At 36.1% G+C, this 16,415-nt stretch overlaps 1 protein-coding gene across 1 annotated transcript in view; it reads left to right on the plus strand.

Moving 5' to 3' along the window:
• XRCC5 (X-ray repair cross complementing 5) overlaps positions 1-16,015 on the plus strand; it is a 41,934-nt gene extending 25,919 nt beyond the window's left edge. The window contains exons 17-21 of the mRNA XM_015868686.2: positions 6,275-6,384; positions 6,879-6,975; positions 8,960-9,027; positions 13,669-13,740; positions 14,520-16,015. Coding sequence (XP_015724172.1) covers positions 6,275-6,384; positions 6,879-6,975; positions 8,960-9,027; positions 13,669-13,740; positions 14,520-14,534 — 362 coding nt within the window. The 3' untranslated portion in view covers positions 14,535-16,015. The remainder of the gene's footprint in view (positions 1-6,274; positions 6,385-6,878; positions 6,976-8,959; positions 9,028-13,668; positions 13,741-14,519) is intronic.
• Positions 16,016-16,415: the final 400 nt, after the last annotated feature.

The raw sequence follows: 16,415 nt of genomic DNA on the forward strand, positions 1-16,415 counted from the left end.
CTGCTAATGTAGCGTGGAGTTTTTTTGTCGTTCCCCCCTCCCCCGAAGGAATATTTTCAAGTGTTTTTCAAGAGAAATGCTGGCTATTTCAGCCAGGCTTAAGCTTCTGGGCATGGTTTTAGGAGTGTGTTAGGTAGTGTATTGATTTCTGATCATCTGTTAAAGCCTATATGGCTATTTCTCTTCAGATTTTCTAGAGCTGTTGGACAGCTAGCCAGTTACTTACGTGGATTTTGTGTTAGATACAGAACAAGCTCTGTTTATTGAAAAAATATTGAGAATTGTGTTCCCAAGTCTCAGGTATCTTAAGCTGCAGTAAAAAACATTGTACAATATACTTGAATGCTGAAACTGTGAAACGATTGACTACTTTGTTATGGTAATTGGTTTTATCGTGTAGGAAGGATTTAAAGCAGAAGTAAGTATAGTGTTTACCCTTCATTTAAGTGAAAAGTGCTTAAATACGTCCACTTGTTAGCTGTTGTGGAGATAACTGCAGTGCATGCTGGGGTGGCTTCTGAAACTGAACAATCTGCTTTTATGTATGATCTGCTCTGTAATTATAAGGTGTAGCTAGACAGTATAGTGCAGTTACCCATGTAAAGGAATGAGAGAAGCCACTCTAAATCAAAACACGCTTTGCATATTTTTCCCCTTTGCATAGTTGTTTTTCTGCTTTAGAGCCTTGTAGTTAGTTCAGTACGTAAAATATTGCAGGCACGTTTATAATGATTTGCTGTATTGCATTCTCATTGTCTAAGTAGAAGATTCTGTATTTAAACTATTCAGTAATCGTAAAGGTTTTTCTTAAAAATAGCTTTATATCATATTTAATGAGGAAACTTTTTTTTTTGGCCTTGCTAGAACATGAAAAATGTCTTTGCAGGGAAAGATAATCTGTAGTATTCCAGTAGTTTATTGAAAAAAATAACATTTTATATGTCAAAATGCAGACAAGAACTACTGGGTTGTATCCTGTCTTTCTCCTTTCTGATATAAAAAAGATCCAGAGCTGAATTACAAACTGAACAGAGCCTACATTCTCATTGAAAGAAGGCAGCAGTTCCTTCCTCCTTCAGCTGTTTGCTCGGAGGTGGGTTACTGTTGTTGTAGCAATAGGAAGAGCTGTTAAAGAGTGACAGTTTATAATTAAGATGTGAGTTTACTAACACACATCCTTTCCAGTCCACAAGTCTCTTAGCAAAATGAAAAAGTTATTTAAAGTATGGCAAGAGGGATAAAGTAAATAATAATAATGAACTGTAGCAAGTCCCAACTGTATATTAATCAACAAAGATGAGTATTAAGGCATCCTAGCAATGGCCTTATAGGCATTTGATGACTGGGATTTTTGCTGTTCATAGAAGCCTTGTGTGCAGCTTAGAATCACAAAATCAGAGGATGGTTTGGGTGCGAAGGGACCTCAAAAATCAACCAGTTCCAACCCCCTGCCATGGACAGGGCTGCCACCTACCTGATCAGGTTTCCCAGGGCCTTGAGCACCTGCAGGGTCTGTCTACATACCTAATTCCATAGCAGACTGGAGCAAGACAGATAATGTATTTACTCCTAGGAAGAACTGACCTGCTAATATGTAAACAAGTTCTTCTAAAAATATATCTAAGAGTTTCAGATTGTCAAGGGTGTTAAGGATAGGTTCTCTGAGACTGGCAGCTCAAATCCTGAAATAGTAATTGACTTCATTTTTAATTGACATCTGTGCCGTTTATTACAGTAGGGATGTACTTACAGTTCGCATGATCAGTTGTGTGTGAGGGTGCACACTTGCAAATTAATATTCATTGTTCTTATAACTAATATTATGTTTCCTCTCTAGACACGTTTACTTTCTTGTTTGCATTCGATGCAGCAGAGATGTCAGTTTATGCAGGTCTCGTCTTGAGCAGGTTACAAGTGCACAGTCATCACAAAGAGCAGCCTTCTCATAACAGCTTCTGACATTTTTGCCAATGAATGCAAATAAAATAGATTATTTACCCTAAGTAGAATCTAATCGTTATTCCCAAGGCTGCACAATGAGCTTTTTCAGTGATGTGGCTGCAGAGAGGACTCAAATACAGTGGCTGTTTGCCATCCTTTTATGCCAGAGGAGTAGCCACACAACCACCATTACATCATGTGCAATTGATATGGATTTCCATTCATGCCTGTGTATCTAGAGAGATAATGTCCAATTTAGGGTATAGAACTTGCATGTAATTCTGTATAAGACAGGAAAGCTTCATGGGAGGTGGTAAAAAAAAAAGTGTATGTGTATGTATATATATATATATACACACACACATATATATACACACACATATATATACATACATATACACACACATGCATATTATTTGTATGTGTTCTGTGGAAGCTGTATTCCAGATTTCATCGCATCCTGCAGGGCTCTTGTCTGACAATATGGTGTCTGAAGTCCTGTAGTTGAAATAGGCCTTTTAAAATTTGTACTGATCGTCTGTGTAGAGATAAGCCTGCAATGATAGCTCTACAGTTTGTGGGCAGTAGAAAAAATGTTCAAAGACAAACTGCATTGAACACCCACTTTTTATACTTATATTTGTCAATATCTTTATTCCTAGGCGTTTCTGGAAGAATAAGGTTAAGAGAGTCAATAATTGCATGTGTAGATTTCAGTCAATTTTCTGTCTTGCTTGAGGTGACTGAATTTTTCCACGGCATGTAGATCACATAAATAAAATGTCTAACAAGGCTGTTTTGCACTGGATGCTTCATGTGCATAAAAGAATTGTGTATGACAGATATGCAATGAAAATGTACTGATTGTGACAAAATGGGTATTTTATTGCTAGATTTTCTCTAGAAATGTGTAGTTATCTAGAGATATATAAATATAATTCTTTTAAACCAGTATTTATTTTCACTTTTTACAGGCAAGCAGCAAAGATATGCGTCTATGTTTTTATCTTACTGGATATCTTTGTGTGTATTGGGGAGTATTGCTACTCTTGCTTCATAGGCCAAATGCGATGACAGGTTTGGTGAAGATGATTCAATCATTAGAATAGTATTTGCAAACCAAATACTTGAGTATTAAAAAAAAAAAAATCGCTTTGAAGTTTTCTGTGTCTACTTCACAGAAAGGATAAAGCCAGACTCTTTTGAAGAGCATAGCAGTTGGGTCAGACACAACAAACAGAATTTTGAATTAGATATTATGGGGGGGGGAAAAAAAAATCACAGTTATGGTAGTCAAACATAGGAAGAGTGGCCCAGAGAACTTGGAGACTCTCTATATTTGGAGCTTTTTGATACTGAAGTGCTTAGAGCACTACACCACGTGGTTCAGCATGATCCCGATTTGAATGGTATTTGTACCGGAATACCTTCAACATCTAGTCTTAAATCATTCTGAGCCATACCCACTGTCAATGACCATTTGGAAAGAGCATTTCAAAACTGAGCAGCCCCTCACAGCACACCAGAGTAGCTTAGTAATTCTTGATAAAATTCTTATTTCTTGACTTGATAAAGTCCTTAAAAATAGGGCAGAGTTTATGATCTGCTCCTTCTTGTCAGTTACAAAGAGATCATCCTTGCAGAGCAACAGTTTAAAATCCATTGTCAGGTAGTTGAACTGTTCTGTCTGTGGCTCTTGCTGTAAGCACCGTCCATTAATGTAACTTATTATCACTGCCACTGGATAAGTCAGAAGATTGCTAAGAATAGGATTCATTTGTTTGTAGAAGGAGCTGTATTTTTAGTATTACTTTTTTTTAGGGAAAAAAAATTATCTGAAAGGAATTGAACTTGGACCATGAGACAGTCTCAACTATTATTAAAGTGTCATCTGTTTGGCATAGTAATCAAGACTTAGGACTGAACTGAACAAACAGGAAAATATAACTACGGTTTTGTACTGCAACTATTCAGAGATAACAAGTGAATATAATTGTTCATGACACATTTCACAAGAAGTGGCAGCACTGATGAATGCATTTTAGAGTAGGAAATGTACCTCAATGCCAGTGGGGATAGGATCTTTTATTGAAACATTTTTACTTGTAGTTCTCCAGTCTATAATTGCTCTATTTGTTGCATAGCCAATCAGATGCAGTAGAAGGAGGAAACAGAAGATCAGCAATTCTTGGGGTGATCTGTAGAATGAGATGTTGATTAGGGGTGTTGGAACTCTTAGCATAGGCCTAATATGGAAATTCATTAGTTCATTTCCTTAGATGTGGGAGGGAGGTGCAGAGGGCTGTAAGAGAAGAAGTTGGCTATTGCATGGTAGTGTTCTGAATAGGCAATCAGTTCACATCACTAGGACTTGCTCTTTAGAACTTCAGATTTGACTGAGGCTTCTGTGCACAAATGAGGTGTGTCTTCTTGCAGAACGTGTGTTTTAGCAAACCTGGACAGATCTGCTTTTTGCAGCTTACAGAACCAAATATTCATATTCATGACAAGGCAGATGATGGATAGAAAAGAGAAAAAATTCTCAGACCTACAAAGTGTACAAAGTCCAATTTCTGTGGATTATACTTCCAGTTAAAATCCTTTTTTGCTGTCTCTGGTATAGTCTCTGTTCTGATTAGACTAGCAAATTACATCAGGGGACCAAAAGCATTGTATCTATTTTAGATTCGTGAATCATTGATCTGTCATTTAATGGAAACCCAATGGACAGACCCAATTTTAGCCAAGCTATTTCAAGATATGAAAAGAATCTTGACTTCCTATATTGTAGCATGTAACTTGTTTTCTGCGTAATTATAATATTTTCTTGCCCGTTAAAACAGTGTGAGGCTTTATTTGTTTCAGATTTGGAAACAAATTTCAGGAAGAGTGAATTTGCAGTCATTAGCAAGAAAAAATGTTTTTCTGATGCCTGCTAGGGTAATCAAGTGAAAAAGGTTTTTCTTAAGTAAAAAAAAAGTGTAAGAAATACAGTATGTGATAATTCCAAGCAGTTTGCTAGAGTCAATCTGACAATGAAGACTTTTATTGCACCCTTGTACTGCCTGGGGTCTTAATTTAACACATCAATGAAAAAGGCAGTATTTAAAAAGAAAAACAAAAAACAGAACTCAAGAGAAACAAACCATCACCACCACCACTGAAAATACCAGCAGGACTTGCTTTTATTAATTCAATTCCTAAGAAATTAGAACATTTAATGAGAAAATCGTTAACCATGGAAAAAATGGACTGACTTAACTTGAGGAGCGTAAGTAGAAAGACCTCAGTTTAGTTTGTCAGCTTCCAGTAATATAAATGAAGAGTGAGCTGATCTCCTCTGGAGCAGTGGCACTAACGTACCTTCTTGTGTGCCAGCTGCTGTTGCACGGGACCACTCCTGACCTCCTTTTGTTGAAACCCATTGGAGGAGTCAAAAGTTGGTGGGAGAATCAAACAATTCCTGTTTCACTCCATTCAGATTAGTTCAGCTAAGCACGTCACAGAATGTGGCTATAACAGCTTGTACTTATGCTGAATGCAGAATGGAAGTAGTGTTTGTATGATGTCATCTTCTGTCTGTATGTTTATGCTCGTCTTTTCCATTATTTCCCATCTTTGTAGCAGATGATTTTCACTGATGTTTCCATAGCTGAAATAGCTGCAAAAGCATATTTTCCTAGGCTGGGGTATCCAACAGAAAGCAAAATTGAATGGTTTATTACCTGTAATTAGACACAAAGTAAAGGACTAAAATCCCAGATAATTTATTTGGGTTTTCAGAGCACATCTTGATGTTCTCAGTTGTATTTTGCAGTGCTTTATAGCCACCTACCTTTTGTAAGCAATTCAGAATCAAGGATAAAGCTGTTGTTTCCCCTTCTTGTCAGCAAAGCCTCATTGTTTGCCACCACTGTTTTTCTGTTAGGCAAAACCAGTTCATTGTATTTGTCTCCATGATGACAAGCAGCACTGACCTCTTGAAAAATCATCAATCTACTGCTGCAGAGACAGTATCCACTGTGATGTCAATAACAAGGTGGTCTCTGAACTACAATCACCCTACAGATATTATTTTGATGTTATTACACTGTCACTGTGAATTTAACTCTTTCGTTGGAATAAGCTTATATTTCAAAGGGTGTTTGTAGGCTATTCGTTCTAGAGTCACTTACATACTCAGTTATCAAAGTGAGTGATTTATTTAAGTCAATGTGGGTATGATTAACTCTTGATTCTTGTCAAGGTGCAATAGGGAGAGAGATCTAAAGGATTTTTTTCCTAGAAAATATGGATTCTTTGGTTTGCTTATTTATTTCTCCTTGTCTTTCAGTGAGTCAGCAGCTGATAAACCGTATTGACCAGTTTCTGGAAAACAGAAGTTCACAGTACTACATGAAAGGCATCAATTGTATTAGAGTTTTCAGAGCGGAGGCTGTGAAGGTAACTGTAATATGTGAAAACTTCCTAACTGAAGACATGATGGGGTTGTTCACCATATTAAGAACAAGTATTCATTGCTTTGGGAGTAGTAGATTTAATAGATTTGAATCTCATGCAGTTGGAAAGTTTAGAAATGTTTCCATTTTGTGTTTTCTTTATTCTTAACTGAATGAGAACTTGCTTTTGAACTCAAAAATTCTGTGGTGTTACTAACTGTTGTTTTGATGCTTGTAAGCATAAACACACAAAACTTGTGACTTAGTATTTATAAGAAAAAAAATAAGCTATTCTGCAGATTCCTTCTTTAAGATAGTTGTGAGGAAATCTCGATTTTTATTTTTTTTTTGTGGTTCACCTTTCCTTAGAACTCTTGATTTTAATACAGTCAAAATATATAATGACTTTCATATTCATCATTTTAGATGACTTTATGAAGAATTAAGCTCACAGCTACTTTAATATTTCCCTATAATCATTGCTGTTATTTCTTTCAGCTATCCAAGGTGCAGTGCTTTAATGATTTTCTGCAGGCCTTGAAATCAAAGGTGGAAGATAAAGCCTTAGCTGATTTCTGGGAGATTGTGGTACAAGGTATGATTCCATTTGACTTTTTATCCATTATGTAAGATAAAACCTTACATGAGCAGTGGGACACTGAAAAGCATTTTGATGCAGATCATTCCTGTAGCCTATATAAAATATTTTAAAAAATAAAAAAACACATGAAAAAAACACACTACCACCACAAAAAAAAAAAAAAAAGAAAAAGAAAAAAAAACCCCAAGCGACAGAAAAAACCCTTTTCTTTTACACTGTCTAACTTTCTTTTTTGCCCTAATAGTTTCTAACCAGTAATATTTAATAGTGCCTTGCCAGGTCTTGTTGAAACGTTAAATGAATTGTGTAAGAGGAGACAAATTAAATGTTACAGGGAAAGGATAAGGAGGTACAATTTCAGATGAATTTTAAACTAAATGAAAAAAACACTCATGCAGCTTACAATATTTCCAAATTAAGCCTCAGAAAAGGCATGGATAGCATTGAAATATGTCACCGATCATTTTGGATTTAAGTAACCTGAAGTACAGAATATGTGGTGTTATGACATCTACCTGTGATTTAACTGGGAGATGAAGGGAGTGCAATTCTAGAAGAGCTTCAGATTTACACAGGCAATAAATAGAGGAATGTTTTCACAAATCTGAAACATAGTGGACTATAAAAAAACACATTTTACATCATACCCTTGTGTTTAATTGGAACTAGAACTAGGGAAATCTGTTAAGAACCCAACCTTCTATTTTGAGGCTGCATGCTATAGAATGCAATGATATGTGCCTTTCATAATGGAGGACTCCAAACTGTGTAATGACTGCTTTACCCAAATGTTTAAAAATACAGGATTGGAATGGGCTTAGTAGTCCAAAGCAGCAACACAAGGCAACTCTCAAGGACTGTTATATAGTAGTAGGGGGGCTTCTCAGAAGATTCAAAACAAAAAACCCTAACAACAACCAAGAGAACTCTTTGGAGTTAGGAAACTTGGATCTTCCAAAGCCATGTGAGAATGGAACTGTAATATTTTTAATTGATTTAAACCATAATTTTCAATGAACTGGACTGTTTCTGAGAGAGAAAAAAGAAAAAAAAAAAAAAAAAAGCAAACAAAGATGGTATTTTAATACACAATTTATTATCTTCTGAGAAGATGATAAAATCATGATGCTCGATGCACAATCAGAATAGGTTGACCCTATGGGGTAGCTGAAACAGCTTTTCACTTGCTACTACCAAGCATAGAAGTCCTCTTTTCCCTGCTTCTCTTGACATGACCTATGCCCTCTATTCTACCATAGCATTGGGCCTTGTCATGAGCAATCACCAGAAGATGAGTAATGTGAGTCAGTGTGTTGATGATTCTTGAGACACATTAACGTACAATTAAAATTGAACTGCTGCTGCAACCTTCCTGAGCATGCAGTTCTTTCCTCTCATACCCACAAATTCTTTATATAGGCACAAGCTTTCGTGTAGCCAAGTGATGAGCTAGGCAGGAAATGTAATTGAGAGGTGGTGGTTGGATTTTTTATTTTAATTTCTTTTGGGGCCAGGAGAGGGGAGGAGTAATGTTGCTGCATAGAATGGTGGTGCAGGTGCAAAAAGATAGTTGTCCCGTAAAAGCAGAATCAGTGCTGGTGATCATACTGTAGAACCACAGCATCAGTATTTGTATGGTAAGAGTTAATATTTCTAAGGCTATTAAGGACTGACGAGCATGCTGTGAATGACTATAAGTGTAATTTCTGATAGACTTCCAGCATTTCATCTGTGATTTCAGTGTCTCATTAGTTTTTGATTGTCATAATATTAACAGTTTCCTAAATGGATACTTCCACAAGCATATGAATATTCTCATTAATTTATTTTTAAATCATATTTGACTCATTTATGCAAGTCACATTTTCCCTTGAGCATTTTATTTTATTTTTGGTGATGATGATGACACATGCCAAAGTTGGAATTTGGTGTGTTTTTGGGAAGCCTTCTTATGATATTTTTATATGTTTTTTTTTAGACAGAATTTCTTTGATCACTAAAGATGAAGCAGAGGGAAGTTCTGTGACTAGTGAAGAAGCTCAAAAGGTATCATAGTTTTAATTGGTATTTATTTGTATAGATTCCTTGCTGTGGCACAGAAGATTACTTATAATGTGTATAAATGAAATAGGATATAAGAAATGATAGTGTTCCTTTGCCATAGAATTAATATTGCCTCAATCCAGAGCAAAAATAATGTCCTAGTGTGTACTGCAGCAGTACATCTTAATTAGTCTTTAGGAAGTAGCATATTTGACATAATTATCTGAAAATACCCCCTACAAAGAACAGGAATTTCAGGAACTCAGTTTAGCAGCAATAAATTATATACTCAAGACTGCTATTTGAACCTCATAAAAAGAACTGTATTCTCATTGTTAACATGCCAGTTCAAAAACCAGCATGCCTTTTTTTCACTAAAGACTTAACTAACTAGCAATATAAAGTTATCTCTGCATATATAATGAAAATTAGCCGTATCAGTAATTTCTACTTCATATCAGTCTTGTGGAGTGATGGGCATCGTAGATTATGCTGATGTTATTATCAGTGATCATATCACCTGTTTTCAGACAGAAAAAAATCAGAGTACTTGCACATATTCTTTTTATGGAAATAAAGCACTATAATAAGTGTTTGCTGGAATGAATGAAGGATGTCATAGTTACAAAAGGAGTTAATTATAATGATGCCTTCTGTTTGAAAGAAGGCAGAATTCAGATTTGCTGTCAAAAATTGTATTTGTGCATTGAGGATCAGGAATGGGTAGCCTTGAATCAGGTTGCTGAGCACCATAACTTTAAATTGTTCAGAAGGGAAGTCTTTGTATTGCAGATCCCTCAAGGTAAACCTGTACCTAGAATCACTAAGTACTTTTCAGCAAAGCTGCTTCTCTGCAAGATGCCACATTGATTTTTGTTACTTCCAGACCTACATGAGCAATAACCCTAAGGAGATTGAAGTGGGTTCTCTGTAGATTAATTAATTTGTAGGTTAAAGGTTGTATTTTTGAAACTGCTTTTTTAATCTATAACAATTTATCTCAAGGTAAAGATGGCACAGAAGTGTCATGAAAATAAAAATACAAGCAAGCTCCTAAGAGTCCAAAAAAAGCTGAGCCTGTGTACAAATATCAGAATATCGTTTTGTGAGCGTGAAGGACCTACTGGTTGTTTCTCATCACCCATAAATTTATAGAGTAATCTTTTTTTTCCCTAGCAGTGGTTTTAAATATAAAAATGTTATAAATTCCAAATGCTACGTATTTATTTGGGAATTTCATAGGGCAATTTGTTCTTGATAGCTTCACTTTTTAGTCTGAAACCGTTGTTGGCATTCAAAGAGTGATAAAGCTGTGTGAATTAGTCTCTGTTTCTTAAGGAAATCTCTACTAGCCGTGAAGATCTTAGAGTTTACATTTCTCCTAAGTATGAGCTCGTGGTGACAAAGGAATGTTTTGTAAGGATGAAGCAGAAATTATGAAGAGTAGCAAGGAGTAGAGTTACAGGATAAGATGGATCTGCAAAATGTTTGTAGACTGACTTAAGAGTGACTTTTCTTTTTACCATCATCCTGCAGTCAGCCAGGTTTTGCAGTAAAGGAAGAAGTTCTTTTGTGATTGATTGAAGGTCTTTTGACAGCTGTAACTAGGGGAATAACAAAGACTGTGGAATCAGCTCTGGGCTGCTGAGAGCACAAGAGTTCACTAATGTGACAGTTAACCTTGCATTTCAAGATAAATGAGTTGCATCTCTCTGGCAACTAGGCTGTTGGCAATCCCAGATGCACACTAGATAACCTCCCTGCTCTCCAGATCGAAAACCAGAATCTTGATTTGTGGAGTTGCCACTGTCAAAGGTTTGCATGGCTTTTTACAGAAGGAACTGAAGAGCTCTGTTGTTGGAGTAAGATCTGCAGAAACTAAAATTTTGTTGTGAGTTTATGGGGCTGATAAGAAATGTAGTCTCTGGTCCAGTTGAGCTGTGATGCATTTTTCCTTTGGTGTGGCAGGCCAGCATTTTCTTCAGTTTATAATAGGTTGCAAAAGTTTGTTTATTTTCTATAATGAAAGTGATACCAGTATCTGATGGGTTGTGCTGGATCTTTTAAAATAGCAAGTAGTGCAGTACAAGTTTTCTTCACCTCCATATTAGGTTGTATGGTCATAATTGCAATTCTAGAGGTCAAGGGATTGGCTGTCCCTGTGGCCCTGTGTGATACAGAAGCCTTTTCTCTTATATGCAGATCTCTGGCTGGTTGCATTTTCAGGACTGTTTTGGATATACGATTCCAAGTTCATAGAACTGTCCTTTGGGGAGGGGAAGCTTTGTATGGCAGTCGGTTAGACAGGCAGCATGTACAAGTTTCTTCGTTGTTTTTTTGGCTGAGCAGGTTATCCATGCATACTTTACTTTCTGTCATTGAGAAAAATGGTTTCATGTAGGTGTTTTTGTTTTGGTGGTTTCTTTTTCTTGTAATAGAGATGCTTGTTTTAGATGTAAGAGTGGTAAGCTAAAAGAGCACAAATGTCAAGTACTTTTCCCGGTTACTTTGGGGAAGATAATGGATTTCGGCACTACTATTATATGTAATTTGCTTTTGCGTAAATGGAAACAGGTTTAGGAAAAAATAATTTGGGGTGTTTGGAATTTTATGGAAGCTTCAGGTTGCAGTTTGCTGCAAAAGTTCATCTTATGTTTCTTTAGCTTTCAGCTTTTTCTACTTAATTTAGCACTGGAAAGCTAATTTTGAAAGCTTCAAAAAAATGTGCTACTTTTGTAAATAGCATTCAACTCTTAACTGCATAAAAGGAAATTCGATCTGGCACAAAAAAGCCTTTCAGAGCTGGCAGTGTCATTAGCTTTTAGTTTTATATTATGTGCTTTGTGTTCCTACCAGATTGAGAACTTTTTCAGCAGAAAAAAAGACAAGTGTGCAACATCTTGAAATTCTAATTTGTTCTGCCCCTGTCACCTTTGTCTTTTGCATCTAAAATATTTCTAAGTCAAGTTGATGTTAACATGGATGTTAACATGGTAAAACATGAATGCTGTCTGTGGAGTAGGTTTTCTACATTGCTCTTGGATGTTGCTCTTCAGAATGTAGGAAATGTTTGACCTTTGGCTGTTGAGACATCTAGGCAGAGCCTGGCTGCATGCATTGTCAGTGATGTTAGCCACTGTATATTTGCTCTTCATCCTTTTGGATATTAGATTTAGTACTTTCCTACAAAATTAACTTATCGATGCTCTACTTAGTGGAAGGAATTTGATGGAGTGCCTTTTTCAGTGATTTTAAATTGTAACCTCAGACATTAAAATATAAGATCACTTCTTGATACAGTGGGAGAATGCAGCAGGCAACTTCTTGGTGTTCTACTCATTGTTTAAAGATGCCACTGTTATTCTAGAAAAGGATCATAACATTTGAGCTTGCTACCCTGCAAGTATATTATCTTGGGGGTAGATAGCACTCTGATAGCTATTCCATGGCTTTTTACATGATCTGCATGGCTGTATAAGCCTGAAAGTCTCAGGAAAGCTTTAGTTGGCTTTCAGAAGTCAACTGTTAGCAGGAAAAAAAATGACCTAAACTCTTAACAAGTACTTAATGTGTGTTTAATAATATTTTCTACTCAGACGTTTAGTAGTTTCTATATTGTTAGAGTCTGTAACTAAAACTCAGTCATATATATATATTTTTTTTTCTACCACTGCAGATGAGACGCTTCTTTTCCCCCACTATATTAGGCTGAGAAAAATAATTTGTAGGTGGTTGTACTGTGTTGTTGCTGTGTTTGATTTCAGTAGTTACAGTATGTGAATAAGTTAGCATTATCCTCTGTTGAATGATGCCATACTTTATGTGGAGGGCATATGGCGAGTTGGTATGAGCAGCTATTGCAGTAGAATTTTACATAATGAATGTTCTATTTTTGAAGAGCAGCATTCTAACCATCTTGCATGTTTGAGTGTTTTGTTTTTTTTTCAAATTCCTGTCTTTGTTCATTTGTTAAATGTTCATTGAATTAAATGGGAAACTTTACTGAGTTCTACTGAGAGCTACAATGTCATACTGAAGATCTTTACTAAACGAGGTGTTGGTCAACTTATATATGTATTAATAGAAAAGATGATTTTTTTGTCCTCTGGCAGTTTGTAGTCATCTATTACTTCTAGTTACATTTTTAAGAACACAAAAATTGGCTGTACTCACACAGACAAGTTTCCATCTAGTCCAGAATCGCCTTGTTGTCAGCAGATTATAACAGATGAGCCGGGAGAAGCATACAGTCCCTGGCTCAGCCACTGACATCTCCAGTACTTGCTGTTCGTGAGGGGCTTCTTCGGATGTAGTCTTCAAAGGATTTCTCTTCCATATGCTTTCCACATCTCCTCTTGACTCCACGAACTAATATTTGCAGCATTACATGGCATTCTACAGCTGGAGTTTGTTGTCTGAAGAACCACATTCTTTGTCTATTTCATTAAGCAGACTCCACAAAATCCTATAAAAGCAAGCATTTGGAAGTTTCCTTTGTTTTAGGATGGTTTTGGAGGATGGAAACCAGAACAAATTTGATTCATGATATTTAATTACAAGATGCTAGTATTAATATTCTGTTCATTTAATGTTAAGGACCTGAGTTTCATCAGCAGCATAAGTATTGTACCGTTGTATTTTCAGTTCTTGGCTCCAAAAGAAAAGAATAATGAAACTCTGCCTGACACAGATGAAGGTGGTGATGTTGATGACTTGGTGAGTACTGTAAAGACAGAATGTGCCTTTTGAACTCAATTTTAGCTGAAGGCTGGAGAGAGTGAGAGCTTCTTCATCTTCAAGCAGTAGATTATAGTGCATGGCTTAGAAAACACCTGAGGAACTGAGTCAAAGTGCCATGTGAAATTACTTAGCTTCATCCTTAATCTTACACAGATTAATTCTGTCCTCTTCTGTATTTCAAAAGAGCCAATGCGGCTGCTTCTTTGGGAGCAGACTGTAGTTTACTATAATAGCATTTAACAAAGATTGTAAATCTAGAATAGTTATTTATGTGGGTTGAAAACTAAAAGTCATTTTTAAAAAGGCATTTTAATCTTCTCAATTAACTTTCTCTTACACAAGCTTGATGTATTTCAAGGATTTCAAGGGATTTTTAATAAGGATTTTAGGTGGTGTTTTTTTTCTTTTTTACAAGTTGAACCATTACAAATCTATCTCTGATACTTAAGCTGGTTGTGTAGACAGTTCTAATAAAGTTTTAACTGCAGGCAGATCTCTACTTTTGGAGTGTATTTTTTGGATCTATGAATTGCACATATTATCTAAAAATGGGATTTAATGTTTGTTTTTGTACTTAACAACTTAGTGTTAAATTTGAATAATACATTAGAACTCAGGTATTAATTCCACTTATCTTATGTAGGGATTTCTGAATTTCTTTTATTTTCTAAGCACTAAACATAGATAAGAAATAACTTGCATTCAATGCCTCTTCCCATTCAATGCCTCTTCTAAATCTGTTGCTTCTATTTCAGCTGGACATGATGTGATCGAGTAATGCTTGGTGACTATGCCTGCCAAGTTTTGGAAGAGATCTCCCTGTTTGAGATGGGATGCAAAAGGGGATGCTGCTGGGAAGGCAGTAAATCTTCTTTATTTTTGTGAATGAGATCAGAAGTCCTAGAGACATTTCCAGTCGGTATAAATGTCATCTGATTTCTCAATAGCAGAACAGAAGATTGAAAGTATTTGTGAAGTAATGATAGCTTTAAGGAATCTCTTTTTTCTTTCAGTCATATCCTTGATACTTCTTTCATCTAAAAACCACAAAATTATTGAGAGCCGATGTTGACTCCTGCAATTCTTCTTATGTTGTATGAGAAAGATAGAAATGTCACAGTGAGGTTACCAGGTAATGTAGAATTTTTAATGGATGTAACTCCATAGCATTTTGGAGTTATGGAAGAAAAACAAATGTATTTTCATGCTTTTCCCTAGAGGAAAAAAAAAAAAGAGGAGAAAAACCAAGCAAACCATCATTCCAAGCCAGGGAGTCACAAAGTAATTGGTTGAAATGACAGAATCTGAAGCACACAGCAAAATCACGTGTGCTGATTTTGCTGCGCTGTCCCCAAATTAGCACTGACGGTCATCTTTCTGTGCTGTGGGTTCTCTTTTCTGTTAGCTCAACAGAGAGTTAATTTCCTAAAAATTTCTGTCTCTGTTACATGTTTTCCTCTTTCATATGCTGGGAATTCTGTTGTGTTTGTTTTAATACTCTTAACTACTATGGTTCCTGGAGATATGCTCCTGCTGCTAAAAGAATGAATGAATCATTTATATCCCCATTACACTGCAGGTGACTGCTAGTGCAGAGCAAAGGAATCCATGAGAGCTATATGCCGACACCCGTGACAGATAATTGATGATCCTGATGATCCAGATGAACACTGATAACCAAAACAGGCTACTACCTATGCAAGGCAATCTGAAGTAATCAGATACTGCTCAGAAATAGATGCTCAGATTTGTTTTACAGATATGAAGGGACAATAATGGCACCTTCACAGATGCTTATTTGTTACAGCCAGATTCATTCCTTTAAAAGCTATTATTTTGTTATTGTGTTTAAACATACTGTGCAAAGTGGTAATAATATCACAAAAAATAAGTGATCAATGAGCTGTAATTAAAAAGGATATCTATGCTGAAGAGTATCTATGGACTGACTGTGCAGTACAGTTCCTGTGTTGGAAACAGCAATTGTGTTTTCCCTCACCTCCCTACACAGAGACCTGCTTTCTCCTCTCTTTTGTCCTGTCTTGATTGAGTTCATGCAGCCTTTTAAGAGGTTTCCTGAGTGCAGGTGGCAGGGAATAGGTAGAATTTGTAGGTCTTCAGAGCATTTGTGTTACACAACGGTATTCTTCTGAATTGTACAATAGACCAATTTATTGAGTGTAATACTGGCTTTTTTTTTTTTAATATACATTTTCTTATTTGTTTTGATTAATAAAAGATTTAATGGATAGCTTTTGTTTTCTTTGGAACTTTTCTTGCTACAGTTAGATGATTAACTACCTATGTAGTACTTTGGAAGGACTATCAAAAAACCCTTTTCTGGGCATACAATGCAAACACTGAACATAGAAAGCCCTCTACAGAAGCTGGGTGTTATTACTTTATCTGTACTTTACAAACACAAACTTTCACAACACTCCAAATAAAATAATTTTTACTGTTCTGCAGAGGTAAGTTTCATTTATGACCATACACGGTACATAATTACTTTGCAAATCTAAGTAAGGGTTGGGGGTTTCCATTTGTTCCAAACCATCTGGCCATGTTTTTAGTGTGTACTGCTTCTGTCAAACAATAGCCTTTAGGATTGTGCACAATATTTTATGTGTCTCAATACCTATATAGGTTTT

The sequence above is a fragment of the Coturnix japonica genome, chromosome 7 (assembly GCF_001577835.2).
Source record: "Coturnix japonica isolate 7356 chromosome 7, Coturnix japonica 2.1, whole genome shotgun sequence".
NCBI lineage: Eukaryota > Metazoa > Chordata > Aves > Galliformes > Phasianidae > Coturnix > Coturnix japonica.